Source organism: Patella vulgata, chromosome 1 (assembly GCF_932274485.2).
Source record: "Patella vulgata chromosome 1, xgPatVulg1.2, whole genome shotgun sequence".
Taxonomy (NCBI): Eukaryota; Metazoa; Mollusca; class Gastropoda; family Patellidae; genus Patella; species Patella vulgata.
Window position 1 is genome coordinate 83,636,387 of NC_065879.2, and position 18,891 is coordinate 83,655,277.

The 18,891-nt window shown below is 37.3% G+C and overlaps 1 protein-coding gene across 1 annotated transcript; it reads right to left on the reverse strand.

Moving 5' to 3' along the window:
• Positions 1-1,345: 1,345 nt before the first annotated feature.
• LOC126831923 (solute carrier family 22 member 18) lies at positions 1,346-16,939 on the reverse strand. Its single transcript, XM_056100734.1, has 9 exons — positions 16,311-16,939; positions 14,721-14,964; positions 12,753-12,885; positions 10,850-10,965; positions 8,642-8,734; positions 7,422-7,534; positions 6,607-6,708; positions 5,530-5,650; positions 1,346-3,931 (listed from the first exon to the last, which is right to left on the reverse strand). The coding sequence occupies exons 1-9, from the start codon at positions 16,551-16,553 to the stop codon at positions 3,771-3,773; spliced, it is 1,326 nt and encodes a 441-aa protein (XP_055956709.1). The 5' UTR covers positions 16,554-16,939; the 3' UTR covers positions 1,346-3,770.
• Between the last annotated feature and the right edge of the window lie 1,952 nt (positions 16,940-18,891).

The window sequence follows — 18,891 nt, forward strand, 5'->3', positions numbered from 1 at the left end:
AAGATTACAGGGTTCAATGGTCGTAAATACAAACTGCGCATGTCGCCGTGCTAATTTTAGAATATAATACATGTGGATCTGTTTACCTTTATAACGCGATCGTAAGGCCTAATACATTTACACACGAAATATGCAAAATTAGACTGTTTTCTTTCGGAGGGGTAGTATTTAATGACAAAATTGAGTAAAACTCATCAAGTGTTTATAACGCCAGGAACTTTTCTGACAGATGCCATTTTCATCATGTAGTTAATCACGTGACCAATGACCTCTAGGTCAACTGGTGTAGTGCGCGAGCCTACGGCAGAGTCGAATGCTGGATATCGAGACTTGTGTGGAGAATGGATGTGACCTATAGCTATAACTTTTCAGATCTTGATGTAGTGTAGGCCATCAAAAGTATAAAAAAACGAAACGAAAAATAGATCTGTATTTTAATCAGATTGACCCTGCTGTCTGCCATCAGAGTAAATGAAATGAACTGAAATTCCATCTGCCAAGGGATCATTTACGTGCACATCAATGTGTACACAGGACCTTGGCTTTTCATCCCATCCAAATGACTATATATTGTCCCTTGCCAAGCCCTCAGTCCTGCACCAGGTAAATGAGCCAATGTCTTACTCATCCGGGTAAAACTTGATAGGATTGTTCATTAGGGTATAATCAAGAATGGTATCCAATTTCAAAATTTAATGGCGAGGCAGAGTTAGTAGTGCATTTTAGAAAAATAAAACTTGTTTTGAATTAAGAGGCAGCATGAACAACTTTCCTTGTGGTCTACATATTACAGGTTCTCTCAAGCCCTGACTGTGTCACTCTCACAAACAGAGTTGTCTTCCCTTGCAGTTGAATCTAACTCGAATGCTGGATAGTGAGACTTATATGAAGAATGTGGCTATGTAGGATTTTATCTATGCCACTTCTATGATCCTATTATGGTATGAAATGGGGTTTAAGGTCCACTCGACACAAACTAAGTCATCTCGGGACTAACATGGTGTAATTTTATTTCAATAATTCACTTGCACGTAGGAGTCTTTAGCAGTGAGAGGAAACCAGGAGAACCCAGAGTAAACCCACGAGATTGGACAGGCGACTCCTTGCCACGTACAACCCGGGGGATCGACACCACACCAGTTGACTCAATGACAGACCTTATGATACAATGCGTACGGGCTAACCATTCGGCCATCCAACCCTCTCCCCCTCCCTTGGTGTAAGGAGCTAGCTCACTTACCAGGAGGTCCGGGGGTATGATCCTAAGGGATTTTTCAGCTTGGCAATGCTATTTTTATAACAAAAAGTGGAAAACAATAAAAAAAAATAAATAAAAAAATAGAAATTAAAGTTAAATTTATTTTAATCTAGATTAAATAAATGCATATACATAAAGTTATAAAAAAAATACAACAAAATTTATTGTTAATAATAAAATAAAAACTTCAATGAATAAATATAGTTTTACATTCAAATTAACAGACATTTAGCTCGGGTGAGAGGGTAAAAAATTACACCTATAAACTGATATTTTAGCTCAGGTGAGAGGTGCATATATTGCACCCTATATAACAGATATTTTAGCTCAGGTAAGAGGTGCATATGTTACACCTTATAACAGATATTTTAGCTCAGGTGATAGGTATATATATTACACCTTACTTTAGCTCAGGTAAGAAGTGCATATATTACACCTTATGACAGATATTTTAGCTCAGGTGAGCGGTGCATATGTTACACCTTATAACAGATATTTTAGCTCAGGTGAGAGGTGCATATATTACACCTTACTTTAGCTCAGGTGAAAGGTGCATATATTACACCTTATAACAGATATTTTAGCTCAGGTGAGAGGTGCATATATTACACCTTACTTTAGCTCAGGTGAGAAGTGCATATATTACACCTTACTTTAGCTCAGGTGAGAGGTGCATATATTACACCTTACTTTAGCTCAGGTGAGAGGTGTAATAAATATTACACCTTACTTTAGCTCAGGTGAGAGGTGCATATATTACACCTTACTTTAGCTCAGGTGAGAGGTGCATATATTACACCTTACTTTAGCTCAGGTGAGAGGTGCATATATTACACCTTACTTTAGCTCAGGTGAGAGGTGCATATAATGCCAACATTTTGGTCTCTCTCCACTGTAATCCTATCAACCTAAATGAGCAGAAATATTGTCTCAGAGCTTCTGATTTTATCAAATTATCGGGTAATCTCGGACCCACTCTCCTCAAATTCCTGGATACGCCCCTGGTCAGTTGCATATTATATGTGTCCAGCTCTGATTAAAGGATCCTCATGGATCAAAAAATGAACACTGAGTTATTGATATATTACAATTCTACTTTTAATTCTGAAGGTTTGTTGTGAAAGTCCTGGTGGTTCGTTCGATATGGTACCGCAAAAACACCTAAAAAAGCAGTGTGTTGATGCATACGGCTGATTAATTGCTACTTTTTACCTACTTATGATTTTGGGACATGAACCTAGAGACATTATGTGATGTATTTTCACAGAAATCTTAAATTCAGAATTTTCGTCCCATAACACTTCTATAAATGAATTGAAATTCAATGCCGTGTGACATGTATATCCTTTAGCCAGAGCTGGTCACATATTATACCTGATAACAGATATATCCAATATATCTCAAGATATATTCTCTAATTGTTACACACTGTTACTATACCGAATAAGATACAGAGTATCTCGGAACCAGTATATTTTTTATATGGCCTAACTAATCACCTTTTCAACATTTATATTCTCCTTCAAAATGTTCTAATTACTAAGATAAGGCTTTCCCATTTAACAAAGTTTTAACATTAACGATTTGCTGATAGAAATACTAGATTTACCAAAAGATACGACCTTCCCTTTAAACAAAGATATAACATTAACAATTGGCTGATAGAAATACTCGATTTACCAAAAGATACGGCCTTCCCTTTAGACAAAGACTTAACATTAACGATTTGTTGATAGAAATACTAGATTTACCAAACAAAAAGGCCTTCCCATTTAACAAAGATATAACATTAACCATTTGCCGATAGAAATACTAGATCTTCTAAAAGATAAGGCTTTCCCAATCTGGTTAAAACTCAGAACCTATTTCGTTTCGTTTTTTATAGTTTAAAATTTCACTTTATTTGTCTGTACTACACAGGGATCTGGAAGAGTTGTTATATAACATGCGTTCTGGATGGTGTGAGGTATCAGACAATAAAACTATCTGTTACGGCGACTTCTTAGCATTCCATGCATGGAACTGTGGGTAAACCACCAGAAACATGAACGCTGATTGATTAATCAATGTCTGACACCATAGAGTAAAAAGTCGCTTGTGCCACCCCTGACGCGACCTTCCACTACAACCGGTCAGATCTTCATGTTGTGTAGGTCATCAAAAATATAAAAAAACAAAACGAAATATAGATCTGTATTTTAATCAGATTAAGGCCATCCCATTAATCAAAGATTTACCATTAACAACTTGCTGAATATTTCTTATGCACTTCCAGCCATTCCAACAATTTAACAATTTTCTGATAGAAATACTAGAATTACTCAAAGATAAGGCCTTCTCATTAAATAAAGACTTGTAATTATTAATAATGTCCCATCACATCTGATCGTTGCCTGATCAAGATGAGAGAAGCCTTATTGAAACCATCGCTCAGTAATAAACAGTTGTATTCCATAGAATTGTGTCCCATGTATTACCTGTAGGACAATTTAACGAATTGCTGATAGAAATATTAGATCTTCCAAAATAGAACCAACGTAACAATAAAACACACTACTGAGCCAAAATAACCGAATGATGGAAAACCGTATGCTGCAAACATGTATCCTCCTATAGTTGGTGAGACGGTTCGTACTAACGAATTGACAGCCATATTTAAACCAATCATAGCACCTGAAACAAACCAACAAAACATTATTAGATTATTTTTTATGTTTGAGTAGACCTGAAAATTTTGATATATTGCACGAGGAGAATAGAAACTTAAAGGAGCTAAATCGCTAATATTTTGGATCTAGAAATTGACATAAATGGGTCGCAACGTATATAATAATATGATGTGAATGTATATAAACTGATTAACATTCAATCGTTTCTGTTTTTACTGCAATTTCTAATCAGTTATGTTCGGCGAAATACGCCAGAAGTCTCAATCCAATAAGAATATGACGTCACTGTTTGACATGAATTGTGGAATATATCTAGCCTCTTTCTACGAGTCCCAACGGTAAATTGTTTATTTTGTCTTAATTATTGGATATCAGAAGCCCATCTTTTCCCCGTAAGATTACAACATCAATGTTGATTTAAATTGACAAATAATTCGTGTTTTCAATGTCGAAGATTTTGGATGATACTGAGTTAGAGACTTAGCTACTTTAAGGATAAATTATGGGAGATTAGATAAAGAGCTGGCAATTCAATCAAATCGATCCACTCTGAACCGAGAATTAAGTGATTGAATTTTTGGCCTAGCCTCGATCGTCATTACTAAAGTCGTACAATAAAATAACTTAGTCTCGATTATCCATTTTTTATTTAATTATCAATGAGCGTTGTGCAGCAGATATGATTCTAATCCATTAAATATCACAGGCTTACGATGACATCAAGAGTTGATTATGATCTGGATAAGTTAATTAATGTCTAATTAATAATTTAGATAACATGTCAGGCCTTAATAAAGACCTGCAATAGTCAGATTTAGCTCTTGCATAATGTATGTTTAACATCAATAAACTAATGTAGCTTAATTCCCACCTGGATGACCAAGGTAAGTGATTGTCAGGATTATTAAGTCGCTTATACATTTGAACAATGAAATTTCTTAACCTACACTTTTAGACGTTCTAACTCATGTCATCAACTGAGAGACTATCACCATCAAAAAACAGCATGCAGCAGAGACAACCACCGTTTTTATCAACAATTTCCTGAAATTTCTGTAGGTTAACAGACAGACAGAAATGGGGTTAACGTCCACTCAACACAAACTAGGTCATTTCGGGACTGACATATGGTTTAATTTTATTTCAATAATTCGCTTGCGCGTAGGGGTCTTTAGCAGTGGGAGGAAACTGGAGGACCCGGAGAAAACCCACAAGGTTGGACAGGAGACCCTACTCCTTGTCACGTACAACCAGGATTCGAAACCACGCCAGTTCACTCAATGACAGGCCTTATGATACAGCGCGCACATGCTAACCATTCGGCCATCCAACCCCCCCTGTAGGTTAGCAATACACCTGTATCAACCTCGCTGACTGTTCTAGTTAGTGCACTCATTATAAAAACATTCTTCATAGTTAAAACAACAATATAACCCACCTGTATCAGCCTCACTGACTGTTCTTGTTAGAGTACTCATTATAACAACATTCTGTGTAGTTAAACCAACAATATAACTCACCTGTATCAGCCTCGCTGACTGTTCTAGTTAGTGCATTAGTTATAACAACATTCTGGGTAGTTAAAACAACAATATAACTCACCTGTATCAGCCTCACTGACTGTTCTAGTTAGAGCACTGGTTATAACAACATTCTGTGTAGTTAAACCAATAACTAGTGGTAAACAAACTAAACATAGCTGCCATACATTACTTACAAAAGACTGAAATTATACATATATATTACACGCCTAGAGTCATGTCTTTTTGTTTTTAAGAACAAACTGAAAATTTTCCTTTCCTTTTATCTAGTGACAGTCAGTTCTTTTTATAAATTGTCAGATATCCTCTCACAGTCTCACATAACTTTTTGTCTTTGAAGGTTTATCAGTGAGGAGAAATTCGCCTGTGTATCTGTTATCACTCGTCACTTCAGTCAGTTATATAGAAGGATAACTCTTGTTTTCCTTTTGCTTTCGTCACTTCTGATTCTTCAAATCTTTGTTATGCATCTATCGTAGTAATGATCTCTGTGTTAAAATTATATTTGGAATGTGTTTAACCAGTTCTGTCACATATGTGATAATAGCTGACACCAATATTGTCCAACCATTTTTATTTTTGTATCACAATGCTCTACCCCTGAGTGTTCCAACTTTGGATTTATATTTAGCCTTACACCCCTCTCAAGGGTGTTACATCAACACCCTTGTCTATATACTATCCCTTCATTGTTATGACTAGTAACATTGTTACAAACCAACCCAAGGCACCCTAGTTAGCAAAATTATGGACACTAACACTTCAATCTAAACGATCAGTACAACCCTGGTAAGCGAGCTAGTGACCCCGTAACAAATTCAGAACCCCGCCAATTTGTCAAACCTCTGTACAACCCTTGTAAGCTAGCTACCGACCCCGGTAACAAATTAGCAAACCCCGCCATGGGGCCAACCCTGGTAGCCTCACCAATTAGTAACCATGGAAACCCCACCAGGGTTTCGGAATAGTATAAATAAAAACGCCCAACACGTGAGTCCAATCAGTCTGAAGAGTTCAATACGAATGAAACTAGTCACTGACATTCAGGATAACCAGGTCTTCATAGCCACCTTATCTCTTATATCACCAATATTGTCATTTAAGTCAGAGATTAACATAAACTGAAATATTTACTTACCAGTAAAGAATAGGAAAAGACTAAAATCATAGTTGATGCTTTCAATATGGAATTTTCACTAAATTTCTTTGTTAAAATACCAACCCCTACACCTTGTACAATCTATTAATATAAAATAATATTTTCTCCTAGTAATAATAACGTTATGATCTATATTTCATTTGTTTTTTTGCTTTTTTATACTTTTGATTGGCTCCACTACATGAAGACAGGTAAAACAAAGTTTTGAACTATAAAAAAATGAAACGAAATAGGATCTGTGTTTTAATCAGATTGTGTTTTGTAGTATCTTTTAAAAATATATTTGTCAGTTGTTTAAAATGAAATAGGACTTCCCCTTGTCCTACTGTTCTGCTCCTAAACTGGGCTAATGAAGACAGACATACACCATGCAGTATGCTATGAGGGAAATTTTGCCCAGACAGCAGCGCTACAGCCTACTCTTATATCGAATTCCAAGTGCCAAGGGTTCTATTACGTGCATGCCAATATGTACATGGGTCCTCAGTTTTCCTTCCCATCCGAACAACTATATAAAAAGACGAGCAAGGTTAACTTAATTACGGTATTTCGCAGGGATCGACTTTCGTCAAATCTGAATATGATGTTGTCTAATGTATCTGAGAACATGCCCCAACCCTTGAGTTATTTGCCACTTGTTTTCACAATGTTTACCTAAATAATAAGAATACGATTGTTAACACATATTGGATTCTGTTTTTGCAATGTATTTGGGGTCACACCACCTTTTAGATTAACTGGCCCTGTCTAGTATGAGCATATAAAAAGACAAGGTTTTTTTTCTTGAAACCTACCATTGACATGACGCCAATATATGACATTAAATAACCATTCTGATCGGCAGCTAAATGAAATTCATCTAATGCAACTCGACTAAACATACTCTGAAATATTCCTATTGGTAAACCTAAAAAAAAAATAAATACAATTCCACATAAGATCTCTTAATCTCATTGTTACATGATATGTAACTAAATTGTTTGAATGGCATTTAGTAATTGAAGTCGAATATACAGGTCACAATTCTATGGAATACAATTACTGCTTATTACTGAGCGATGTCTTGAATAGGCTTGATAATGACTGCATGTAGAGAAGCCTAGTTGAAGCCTCCCTCAGTAATAAACACAATCTGTTTAAAATACAGATCTATATTTCAATTCGTTTTTTTATACTTCTGATGTCCTCCACTACATGAAGACCGAAATGAAATGAAATGAAATGGGGTTAAACGTCCTACTGTTCGGCTCCGAACTGGGCTAATAAAGACGGGCATACGCCATACAGTGTGCTATGAGGGAAATTTTGACCTGACAGCGGCACTAGTACATGTATATCAAATTCCTTCTGTCAAGGGATCTTTTACGTGCACACCAATGTGTACACCGGACCTCGTTTTTTTCTTCCCATCCAAATGACTAGACAGCTGTCCTTGTCAGGCCTTCCGTCTTGCATCACTGACAAGGGAGAACCACGCCGGAAAACTTGAAGACCGGAGCAGTTGTAATGGGGGTTCGCGTCAGAGATCATACCATTGGCTTTTGACCCTATGACATAAGACATTCCATAAACAAATCAGCATTGGTGTTTCTAGTGGGATACCCATAGTTCCATGCACCCATGATAACAACTCTTCCAGATTCTAGTGTAGTAAAGACAAGTAAAACGAAATTTTGAACTATAAAAAACGAAACAAAATAGAATCTGTGTTTTAATCAGATTGTAATATGTATTCCATAGAGTTGTGACCGATATGTAACTATGCGTTCACATTTACCTTTTTATTAGATCATATTAGTTTCTCCTACATTCATAACATCGAACATAAACGGACGTGCAAAGCTTTACTGCCGTTTCCGACTCCCTCTACTCTAAATATGGACGTAAATCAACAGAAATATTGTCCCTTTCATCAAATTCTTGGGTAATCTGCTAGATCACATGCTTAGCTTGATGTTGTCTCCAACCTAGACCCACCCCTGCTCAAATTCCTGATAATATTATATTCTCTCACCTGTTCCCATTCTAACCAACAGTAAAAACAAAGCACCCGGCATGAATATCAAATGTATAAATTTCTTTAAACTAAATACATCACTGGCTTGTGCTGAAATATATATTGATAATCATACATAGTAAATCAATTAAAATATTATGTGTTGTGGACTGTTACCAATTTCCTATCATTTATAAAAAAATGAGAAGTCGGAAGATTGCAAACGAAATGAAATGGGGTTTAATGTCCTACTTTTCTGCACCGACTTGGCTAATGAAGACAGGCATACAGTAATCTATGAGGGAAATCATGCCTGGACAGTACCACTTCAATCTGATTATAATACAGATCTATATTTCGTTTCGTTTTTTTATACTTTCGATGGCCTACACTACATGAAGATCTGACAAGTTATAGTGATAGGTCACGTCAGGGGTCAAAAGACCGACCTATGACATCAGACATTTGATTAACCAATCAGCATTGATGTTACTAGTGGATTACCCACATGCCTAAAGCTCACCGTAACAGACCATTTCATTGGCTTATCCCTGACACCATTCAGAACACGAGTTAAAGAACAACTCTTCCAGATCCAAGTGTAGTAAAGGCAAGTAAAACGAAATTTTGAACTATAAAAACGAAACGAAATAGGATCTGTGCTTTAACCAGATTGGTAGCACTACGCCTACATTTATTTCGAATTCCAAGTGTCAACGCCAATGTGAACAAGGGACCTCAGTTTTTTGTCCCTTCCTTACCACCAGACACTGTTCTCTGTCAGGCCCTCCATAATCCACCAATGGCATGGAAAACCATGTTGAAAATCCTAAGGAACTTTCGCGGCCAAAACCAGGGACGAACACGAAAGATTACTCTGGACTCCAAACCTAAGATACTTTTACAATAATCAGTTTGGTGCGTAAAATACACTGTATTCAATAGATGGTTCCGTGTGGACAGGAATTACCCATAATTCTTTGCATTGTTGTCAGATGGCAACTCGCGGTAACTATGTAAGCTGTCCTTGTATTAGTGCAGCACCATACAACACAAATTACTTTTTGAAAGCAAAAGAAAACCTCGTTAAAAACTGATAAAACAAATATAAGAAACCATATTATAATAATTATAATAGGCAGTGATATCGGTACCACTTCTTACTTCAATAGTTGTAAGTGACAAGGGTCGCCTGTCCAACCTCGTGGGTTTTCTCCGGGTCCTCCAGTTTCCTCCCACTGCTAAAAACCCCTACGCACAAGTGAATTATTGAAATAAAAATAAACTATGTGTTAGTCCTGAAATGACCTAGTTTGTGTCGAGTGGCCGTTAAACCCATTCCTCTCTCTCTCTCTTACTTCAATACTCGTCTCTTCAGTAACTAACCTGTCACTCTTGATCCATATCGATATAGTGAAATAACAAACAGTAAGAAACGATTTTACTTGAACTCTAAATTTGAAGACATCAACAAAATGACCCACAAGTGGTTTGTACGCGTCCGATGTAAAAACGTATTAATTTTATGTAATAAGTTTTGAATATACAGAAAGGTTTATCCATATCATATTTTAAGTTCTGGGTATTCTGAGGTGTAGTGAAATAATACTTTCGGTATTTGAAGGTGTATTGAAATAATACTTTCGGTATTTGAAGGTGTATTGAAATAATACATGTACTTTCGGTATTTGAAGGTGTATTGAAATGAAATGAAATGAAATGGGGTTTAACGTCCTACTGTTCTGCTCCTATGCTGGGCTAATGAAGACAGGCATACGCCATACAGTGTGCTATGAGGGAAATTTTACCCGGGCAGCGGCACTATCGCCTACACTTATATCAAATTCCAACTGCCAAGGGATCTTTTACGTGCATAGGCCATACCCTGTGCTATGAGGGAAATTTTGCCCGGGCAGCGGCACTATCGCCTACTATTATATAGAATTCCAAATGCCAAGGGATCTTTTACGTGCATTCCAATGTATACACAGGACCTCTGTTTTTCGTCTCATCCGAAGGACTAGACAGTCCTTGTCAGGCCCTCCGTCCTGCATCGCTGACAAGGGGGAACCACACCGGAAAATCAGGATGAACTGAAGGTGTATTGAAATAATACTTCTGTTATTGAGACAATTGAGTATTCCAACATGCTGTATAATACGGGATATTGTATCGATCCTATACGATGTTGGAAGTGATAGAGTGCATGGTATATATAATACATACCTGTATCTGTACTTTGTCGTATATGTTGTTTTTTTGTATGAGCTGGTATCAATGTTTGTACCATCACTAAACTAGCTAATGAACCAGCACAGGCAACAAAAGCTGCAGACTCTTCACTACAATAAGATAAAATATCTTTAAAGTGGCATTAGATACAATTATAGTCCAGCCTAGATTGTCATTTCTACCGTCGATACGATAGTAAACAAAGTCTTGATTATCCATTTTTACGGTTATTTCATCAATCACAAAACATATTCAAATCTACTAAATAGCGGAGCCATCGAGAGTTGGTTACTTCTGTATAGGATAAGTTTGAAGATTAACCAGATAGAGTTACTAACTATTGCACAAACCAAGCAAATGCAGACATGGCTTATTACATGCAGTTGCCTGGATAGTGCCGTTTCCACCCGCTATACAATTACATTAAATTCCATCTGTAAAGGGTAGACGGATGACCCTCAGTTTTTCGTCCAATCCAAAGGGAGAGAGAGAGAGAGAGAGAAATGGGGTTTAACGTCCACTCGACACAAACTAGGTCATTTCGGGACTAACATATGGTTTAATTTTATTTACATAATTCGCTTGCGCGTAGGGCTCTTTAGCAGTGGGAGGAAACCGGAGGACCCAGAGAAAACCCACGAGGTTGGACAGGCGACCCTACTCCTTGTCACGTACAACTGGGGATTCGAAACCACGCCAGTCGACTCAATGACAGACTTTATGATACAGCGCGCGCACGCTAACCATTCAGCCATCCACCCCCCCCCCCCCCCAATCCAAAGGACTACCTGAAGATGTTTTTCCTTGACAGATCCTCCCTACTGCACCAATGACAAAAGGGAAATAATGCTGAAAAATCCTGAGGAACAATCTGATCAGTCAACATGGGATCGAGAGAGAGAGAGAGAGAGAGAAATGGAGTTTAACGTCCACTCGACACAAACTAGGTCATTTTGGGACTTAACATATGGTTTAATTTTATTTCAATAATTCGCTTGCGCATAGGGTCTTTAGCAGTGGGAGGAAACCGGAGGACCCGGAGAAAACCCACGAGGTTGGACAGGCGACCCTACTCTTTGTCATGTACAAGCGGTGATTCGAAACCACGCCAGTTGACTCAATGACAGGCCTTATGATACAGCACGCACGTGCTAACCATTCGGCCATCCAAACCCCCAACATGGGATCAAATCCAAGACGTTCTGGTTAGTGAGACAATGGCATGCTCACCAAGGAACGATGGCTCCCATTAAGGATGCAGCGATACCCTGGGATTGTCTCATGGTTATAGGGTCAGGTGATTAAATAATCACCGTCTCTCTCAATAATTGCTGTATCACGATTATTTTTAACATAATCACAATTATGATTTGGCTGCAGAAAACTTGGATTCTGCATCAATTTCGTAGTTTTAATAATTGTGATAATAAATCCGTCAAGCATGATTATTTAAATCATCATGATAAATTATCTTATCACAATAATCCAAGATATTGTGATTATTCATTTTGCAATAATCCTGATTGATCACCATTATTTTGCATCCTTAGCCCCCATATATGAATCTTAAATCACTGGGTTAGTTCCCGTACAACAGGGGGGAGTGGATGGCCGAATGGTTAGCACATTCGTGTTGTATCATAAGGTCTGTCATTGAGTAAACTCACATGGTTTCGATTTCCCGGTTGTACATGACAAGGAGTAAGGTCGTCTGACCAACCTCGTGGGTTTTCTCCGAATCCTCCGGTTTCCTTCCACTGCCAAAGACCCTCACGCGCAAGCGAATCATTGAAATAAAATTGAACCATATGTCTAGTGGAGGTTAAACTCTCTCTCTCTCTCTCTCTCTCTCTCTCTCTCTCTCACTACATAACAACGGATTACAAAACAACTTTACCTGAATGTTTTGATAATAATTCCTCCTATTAATGGTCCTACTACCATACCAACACCATATGATAGACCAAGTTTACCCATAGCATCAGCTCTTTGATGGGAATCACCTAAATCAGTGACTATCATCTGACCACCTAAAATAACAAAATCAATTTGAGATTGAATATCATTGTGTACAATAATGACTCTTAATTAAAGTTTAGCTGTTCTTTTAGGATCACATAGCATTCCTGGACTCATATAGCCCATTCAGATGCTTATTTTTAAACCAGTTCATAATCGCTGGGGTTTTTAAGACAGCATCGTATTGCGTTCACACGTACAATAAGCCAAACAAGTTTAACTATTCTGACCTCTTCGGTCGGAGGTTAGAGTTAACTACACATGGGTAGCTTCATATTCTTTATTCTTTTCTCGCACGCTTTCGATAACATTGGCACTGTCTGACCCCGATATTTTCACAGGAATGTGACTTACTGCGTACTGCGCATGCTCAAAGCAAGCTGGAGCCGGGGTTTTTAAGCCAACCCGTTCAGACGGCTAAGATGAACCAGTTTAAAATAAAAAGCCTTCTCGAAGATAGAACGTGAGCTGGGGTTTTTAAACTGGTTTATTTGCCCCGCATTTGCGTTTAAACTGGATAAGTTAAACTGGTTTAACGATCCCCGGGGTTTTTAAACCAGTTCAACTTAAGGGTCTGAACGGGCTATTAGACCCTGCTGTAAGCAAATAAATGAAATGAAATGGAGTTTAACGTCCTACTGTTCTGCTCCTAACCTGGGCTAATGAAGACGCGCATACGCCATACAGTGTGCTATGAGGGAAATTTTGCCCGGACAGCGGTACTACGGCCTACTCTTATATCGAATTCCAACTGCCAAGGGATCTTTTCGGTTTTTCGTCTCATCCGAAGGACTAGACAGCTATCCTTGTCAGGGTAAGCAAATAAAACTTGGTGTGAGTGGAGAAGAGGGTGATGTGGTTGAGTGTTGATACTACCAGATAAATACCGAGAGAGAGAGAGAAATAGGGTTTAACGTCCACTCGACACAAACTAGGTCATTTCAGGACCAACATATGGTTTAATTTCATTTCAATAATTCGCTTGAGCGTAGGGGTCTTTAGCAGTGGGAGGAAAGCGGAGGACCCGGAGAAAACCCACGAGATTGGACAGGCAACCCTACCAGGTAAATACAGATCTGGCTGTTGGACCTGTGGAGGCTTCAGTTCCCATTAAAATACATTGAACTTTATGGTTTGATTATGTCCGTTTCTTAAAGCTTGCAATAAAAAAATTTACAACTCTGTTTCCATACATCTACATGTACATGTATACTAATGTCCAAAAGAAAGTATACACTGTGCATTTTGTGCTGCATCAACCAAAGTCGTTTTTTCCATGGTATACAGTATTTGGGTAGAATGTCAATTTGTTTCACATTTTTATTTTGCTTAGAAATGTTGAGTTTGGACGCAAGAGACAAACTCAGTAATGCTTTATCAAATGTTTTTAATCTAAACAAAACTTAGTCATACTTTTAGTGTGTATACTTTCTTTTGGAAATCAGTATATAAGGGGGAGGGGAGGTCTAATGGTCTAATGTATGTGCTTTAGATCATAATGTCTGTCATTGAGTCAAGCGGCATGCTTTCCTTTTCCAGTTTGTATGTGACAAGGAGTAGAGTCGTCTTTCCAACCTTGTGGGTTTTCTTTGGATTGGGTTCTCCGGTTTCCTCCCACTACTAAAAAACCCTACGCGCAAGTGATTTATTGAAATAAAATTGAACCACATGTTAGTCCTGAAAGTCTCTCTCTCTCTCTCTCTCTCTCTGTCTCTCTCTCTCTCTCTCCAGTAGACTACATAACAATCAATTGAAATGACTTAGTTTGTTTCAAGTAAACACTTAACTCCATTACTCTCTCTCTCTCCAAGTTTGTATATCAAACATTTCATAATTCACTCCTTACCTTGCATACAGTGCATGAATAAGGACGGTAATCTTGATATAAACAATAGCGGAATGCTAGTAGCAAATCCTAGTAATAAATAGTTCAATGCACAGGCTATGAACGCAAGACTCATGGCTGCTCGACTACCATACAAATCACCAAATCTTCCAAATAACGGTCCCCCTGCCAGCTGCACCACGGCAAAAACTGTTTGTAAATAACCGAATGTTACTTGATCTACGCCAAGTTTCACTGATAAATACTGAAATAAGAGAACAAATATTAAAAAATTCATATTTATAATTATACATTTTCTAAATATTTGTATGGCAGCTGTCTCTAACTTGAAATGTTTTTTAAATAGTCTGGGGGGGGGGGGGTTGGATGGCCGAATGGTTAGCACATGCACGGTGTACCATAAGGCCTGTCATTGAGTCAACTGGTGTGGTTTCGAATCCCCAGTTGTAGGTGACAAAGAGTAGGGTCACCTGTCCAAACTCTTGGGTTTTCCCCGGGTCCTCGGGTTTCCTCCAACTGCTAAAGACCGCTGCGTGCAAGCGAATTATTGAAATAAAACTAAACCATATGTTGGTCCCGAAATGACCAAGTTTGTGTTGAGTGGACTTTATTCCCCATTTTCTCTCATTCTTTAAAAAGGCCAAATCTGAGTAAAAGCTTGGCACCCAAGTTCAAGAAAATGATCCCATAGTCTAGAAAAGGACTCTGACTTCTGTCTAACTGCAAGGTCTCCTGTGTAAAGTACTAATGCTATGAGTCATCGATCATCAGTAGCATTATCCACATGTCCAATCATGTACAACCAAAAAGCAAATCATTGGTTCTAGTTTGCAATTAGTCTCTCTCTATAGCCCTGTTTTTACTTGGCCGTGATAAGTGTGCCGTTCTCGGCACAGTACCACAGGCTGCAATAAATTTAAGAAATTGACGCATTCACATTACTCTAAAATAACCGGTCTCAGAAACGTGCCAGATATACCAAATGTGGAACTCTTCACAGAAAAATTATGGCGATTGATTTAGTTTGGGCAGCCATTTGACAGAACTGATGACAGAACATGCACAGTAAACCGTACTGAGAACCACTACGAAAATTTAACCGTGCCGTGCCTGGCACCGTACCTTGACCACCTTACTGCAGTAGGCCAAATTGGCACGGTACTCAGTACAGCACGCTTATGTTTGACCCGTTAACACTACAAAAAATGTAACTGTGCTGTGCCTGGCACGCTTAAAATTTGTAATGTAAACAGGGTTTATAAGTAACTTTTTTCTGACATATCTATATCTACACACATAGAATAAATATCATTCTGTAAAGGAGCTCATTCGGGCATGGACCTTATAAGGTCCATGGTTGGGGGCAGCAAGGTTGAATGTCAAAATATAGGTCTCAAACAATAACCCAATTACTAAAAATAGACTACTTTCAATTTATCCTATTTGGATTAGCCATACCAATGACATGATTACATGTACATAACAGTGACAGCATGGACCTTGTACATCCCTTTATTGTTAGCTATCTTGTTTTTTGGGCCCTTTCTAAAACATATATAACTACATGACGTATAGAATTACAAAACTTACTGGCACAACACCCTGCTGTATCCAGAAACATGTTGCATACAAAAAAACATTAAAGTGTGTCACTAAAATAACTTTGTGAAATTTTCTACCAGCAATTTCAATCATATGTTTCTCATGCATATTGTCATCGGCAACATCTGGTCCCTTGTCCTTGGCAGAATTAACAAAACTTGAATCTTCCATGTCTTTTCGTCTGCTTGGAATGTCTTTGTTTTTGTCCAAATTTCTAGATCTCGTTTCCATTTTGATAAAATAAGGCACTTTGAAGAGCAATAGGGTAGCTTTGTGTTAATGTTTCAGTGTTTAAATGGTGACTATATCCGTTATCACACGTTGATATATTCACAGTCCTAGTTCTTACACCATTTATACATCCACGTGACATTGCAGATTACCGGTGTTCCAGAAAACGAACTATCGACGCCGACACCGTCCCTAGCCTCTGTCGGCTGAAATAGAACGAATAGCAACAGCAATATCTTCACTGTATGCTTTCAGAAGTAAACAAATGGCAATGCATTAAAATATATTCGCCAATTCATCCGGATCCATGACAACGGTTCTTGTTGTTACATTTTATTTTGTTATGTTTTGAAAAATTATTTCATTTTCCTGCCATTTTGAGTCACGTGGCAAGATATTGATATCCCAAATTGGTCGTTAATTTTACGACATTCAATTGCTTCTTGAAAATATTGTCAGATCTTGATTGACACTGCAATTTATTAAAAGATGGGAATAATCAAATATGTTTAACATTAGCATATGGAAAAACATTTTTATTATTATTATTTTAAGTTATCATACTTTACAGCACCGGTATGTCGTAATACTAATAATATAAATTGTAGCCGCCATCATCCAAAAGTAAACTAATAAGTTTTCAGAAAAGGCCAAGATGAAAATGTTATCCGTAAATGGTGTTTCAGTCACATCTTACTTTTATTCTTCAATCGGGAAATGAATAGGTCATTGCCATGCCATGCGTTGCCACTGGAATTTGTACACGGGTGGACATTGTTTTTTTGTCCTATCCAAACGACTAGTCGTTTTCCGTGTCGGAGCACGCGATCAAGTGAAATGGAAGGAAAACTCGAAGATCGAACCTCATACCTGGTTAGCGTAGTGGTAAAAGAAATGAAAAGTACAAACGAAAATCTCATAAAAATTAAAAGGAAATTTTATGGAAAAAATAATGAAACGAAAAGTCAACTGGTGATAAAAAATAAAAAAAATGTAAATAATTTTTTTTTGAAAAAAGACCTGATCTGATCACTTGATTTGATATTTGTTGTTTATTTCTAGCAATGTCTATAGGCCTAGTTTGTCTTATCTCAGCGACAGACCGAGTGTGTGTTTTGCTTTATCCTTTATCATTAGATGGTAGAATGGGATTGGGATTCAAAGCATGAAATAAAGATATAGACATGTGTGATATCGCAATTAATGAGGTGCTTTAATGAAATTGAATCACAATGTGATCCTATTAATTCATAATAAAAATCTGACATTAAACAGGGTGTTGGATTTCTCTCTTTATAAAAAGCTCGATATGTATGTATGCTTACGTTAGACGTTTACGTTAGACGTTTCAAACCATTAAGTTGAATTTTTCAAAATTTTAAATAAGGTGTGTTAAGATGAAATTTGTATCATCAATTAATTGAATTATTCTAAAATAGTACAATTTGTTGACCAGAATAAAGATTGGGACATATTATTCAGTTACAACAAGAGTGGTATTGAGACTTTAACAGGAACCAGGCAAACCCCCTTCTATGAAAATTCCTGGATCCGCCCTTGTATCTAGGTTTATCTTAACGGTTTTGTTTTGCATGTAGTGCAGTCCCCCTGCACATACTATTAAGAAAAAAACTGTGCTGTAATTAAGCTACTGTGTTTTGTGTCGAAAACTCCCTGCTGTAGCCTATATAAACATGTATACTTAAAAGCACATGATTTTGTTATTAAAAAATCATACTCACATTTTTCTTTTGTATAATTATTTACTTTTGTATAATTATTTACTTTTGTATAATTATTTACTTTTGCAGTTCGTACACCCATATTTCTTTATGCTGGGGAAAGAAGGACTTAAAGAAAATAAGACTAGGAAATTAAAAACTGAGGCTGATAGGTGTATAATGTGGTAAATTAAAAATTCTTCTGTAATACCAAACCAATAATGGTGTGTACATATATATATGCAAATAGTTTTATAAAGATGTGGAGAGTAATAGAGGAAGATATTGTGTAAGTATTTGATAAGTACTTAGGCTATTGTCATGGTAACAATGGTTTTACAAATAATAATAGAGGTTGGGTCTCTTTCAAATAGATACAGGAGTTACAGCCATTACTTAGAAACCCATTTACAGATGTGGAAAATAAAAGGAAGCTAGATAAGGCCAAGAAAAATAAATTACCTGTGTTTTCTAGTGATGGCACGATATCTCGTTGATCTATGTATCACGATTCACCTTCTCACAATTTGTGTATTAAATCGCTGGTTCCTGAGTCGATTTTTCGTGATTCTTTTTTAGGTTTTATTTTTCTCGCTTCAGTTAGTAACCTGTCACTC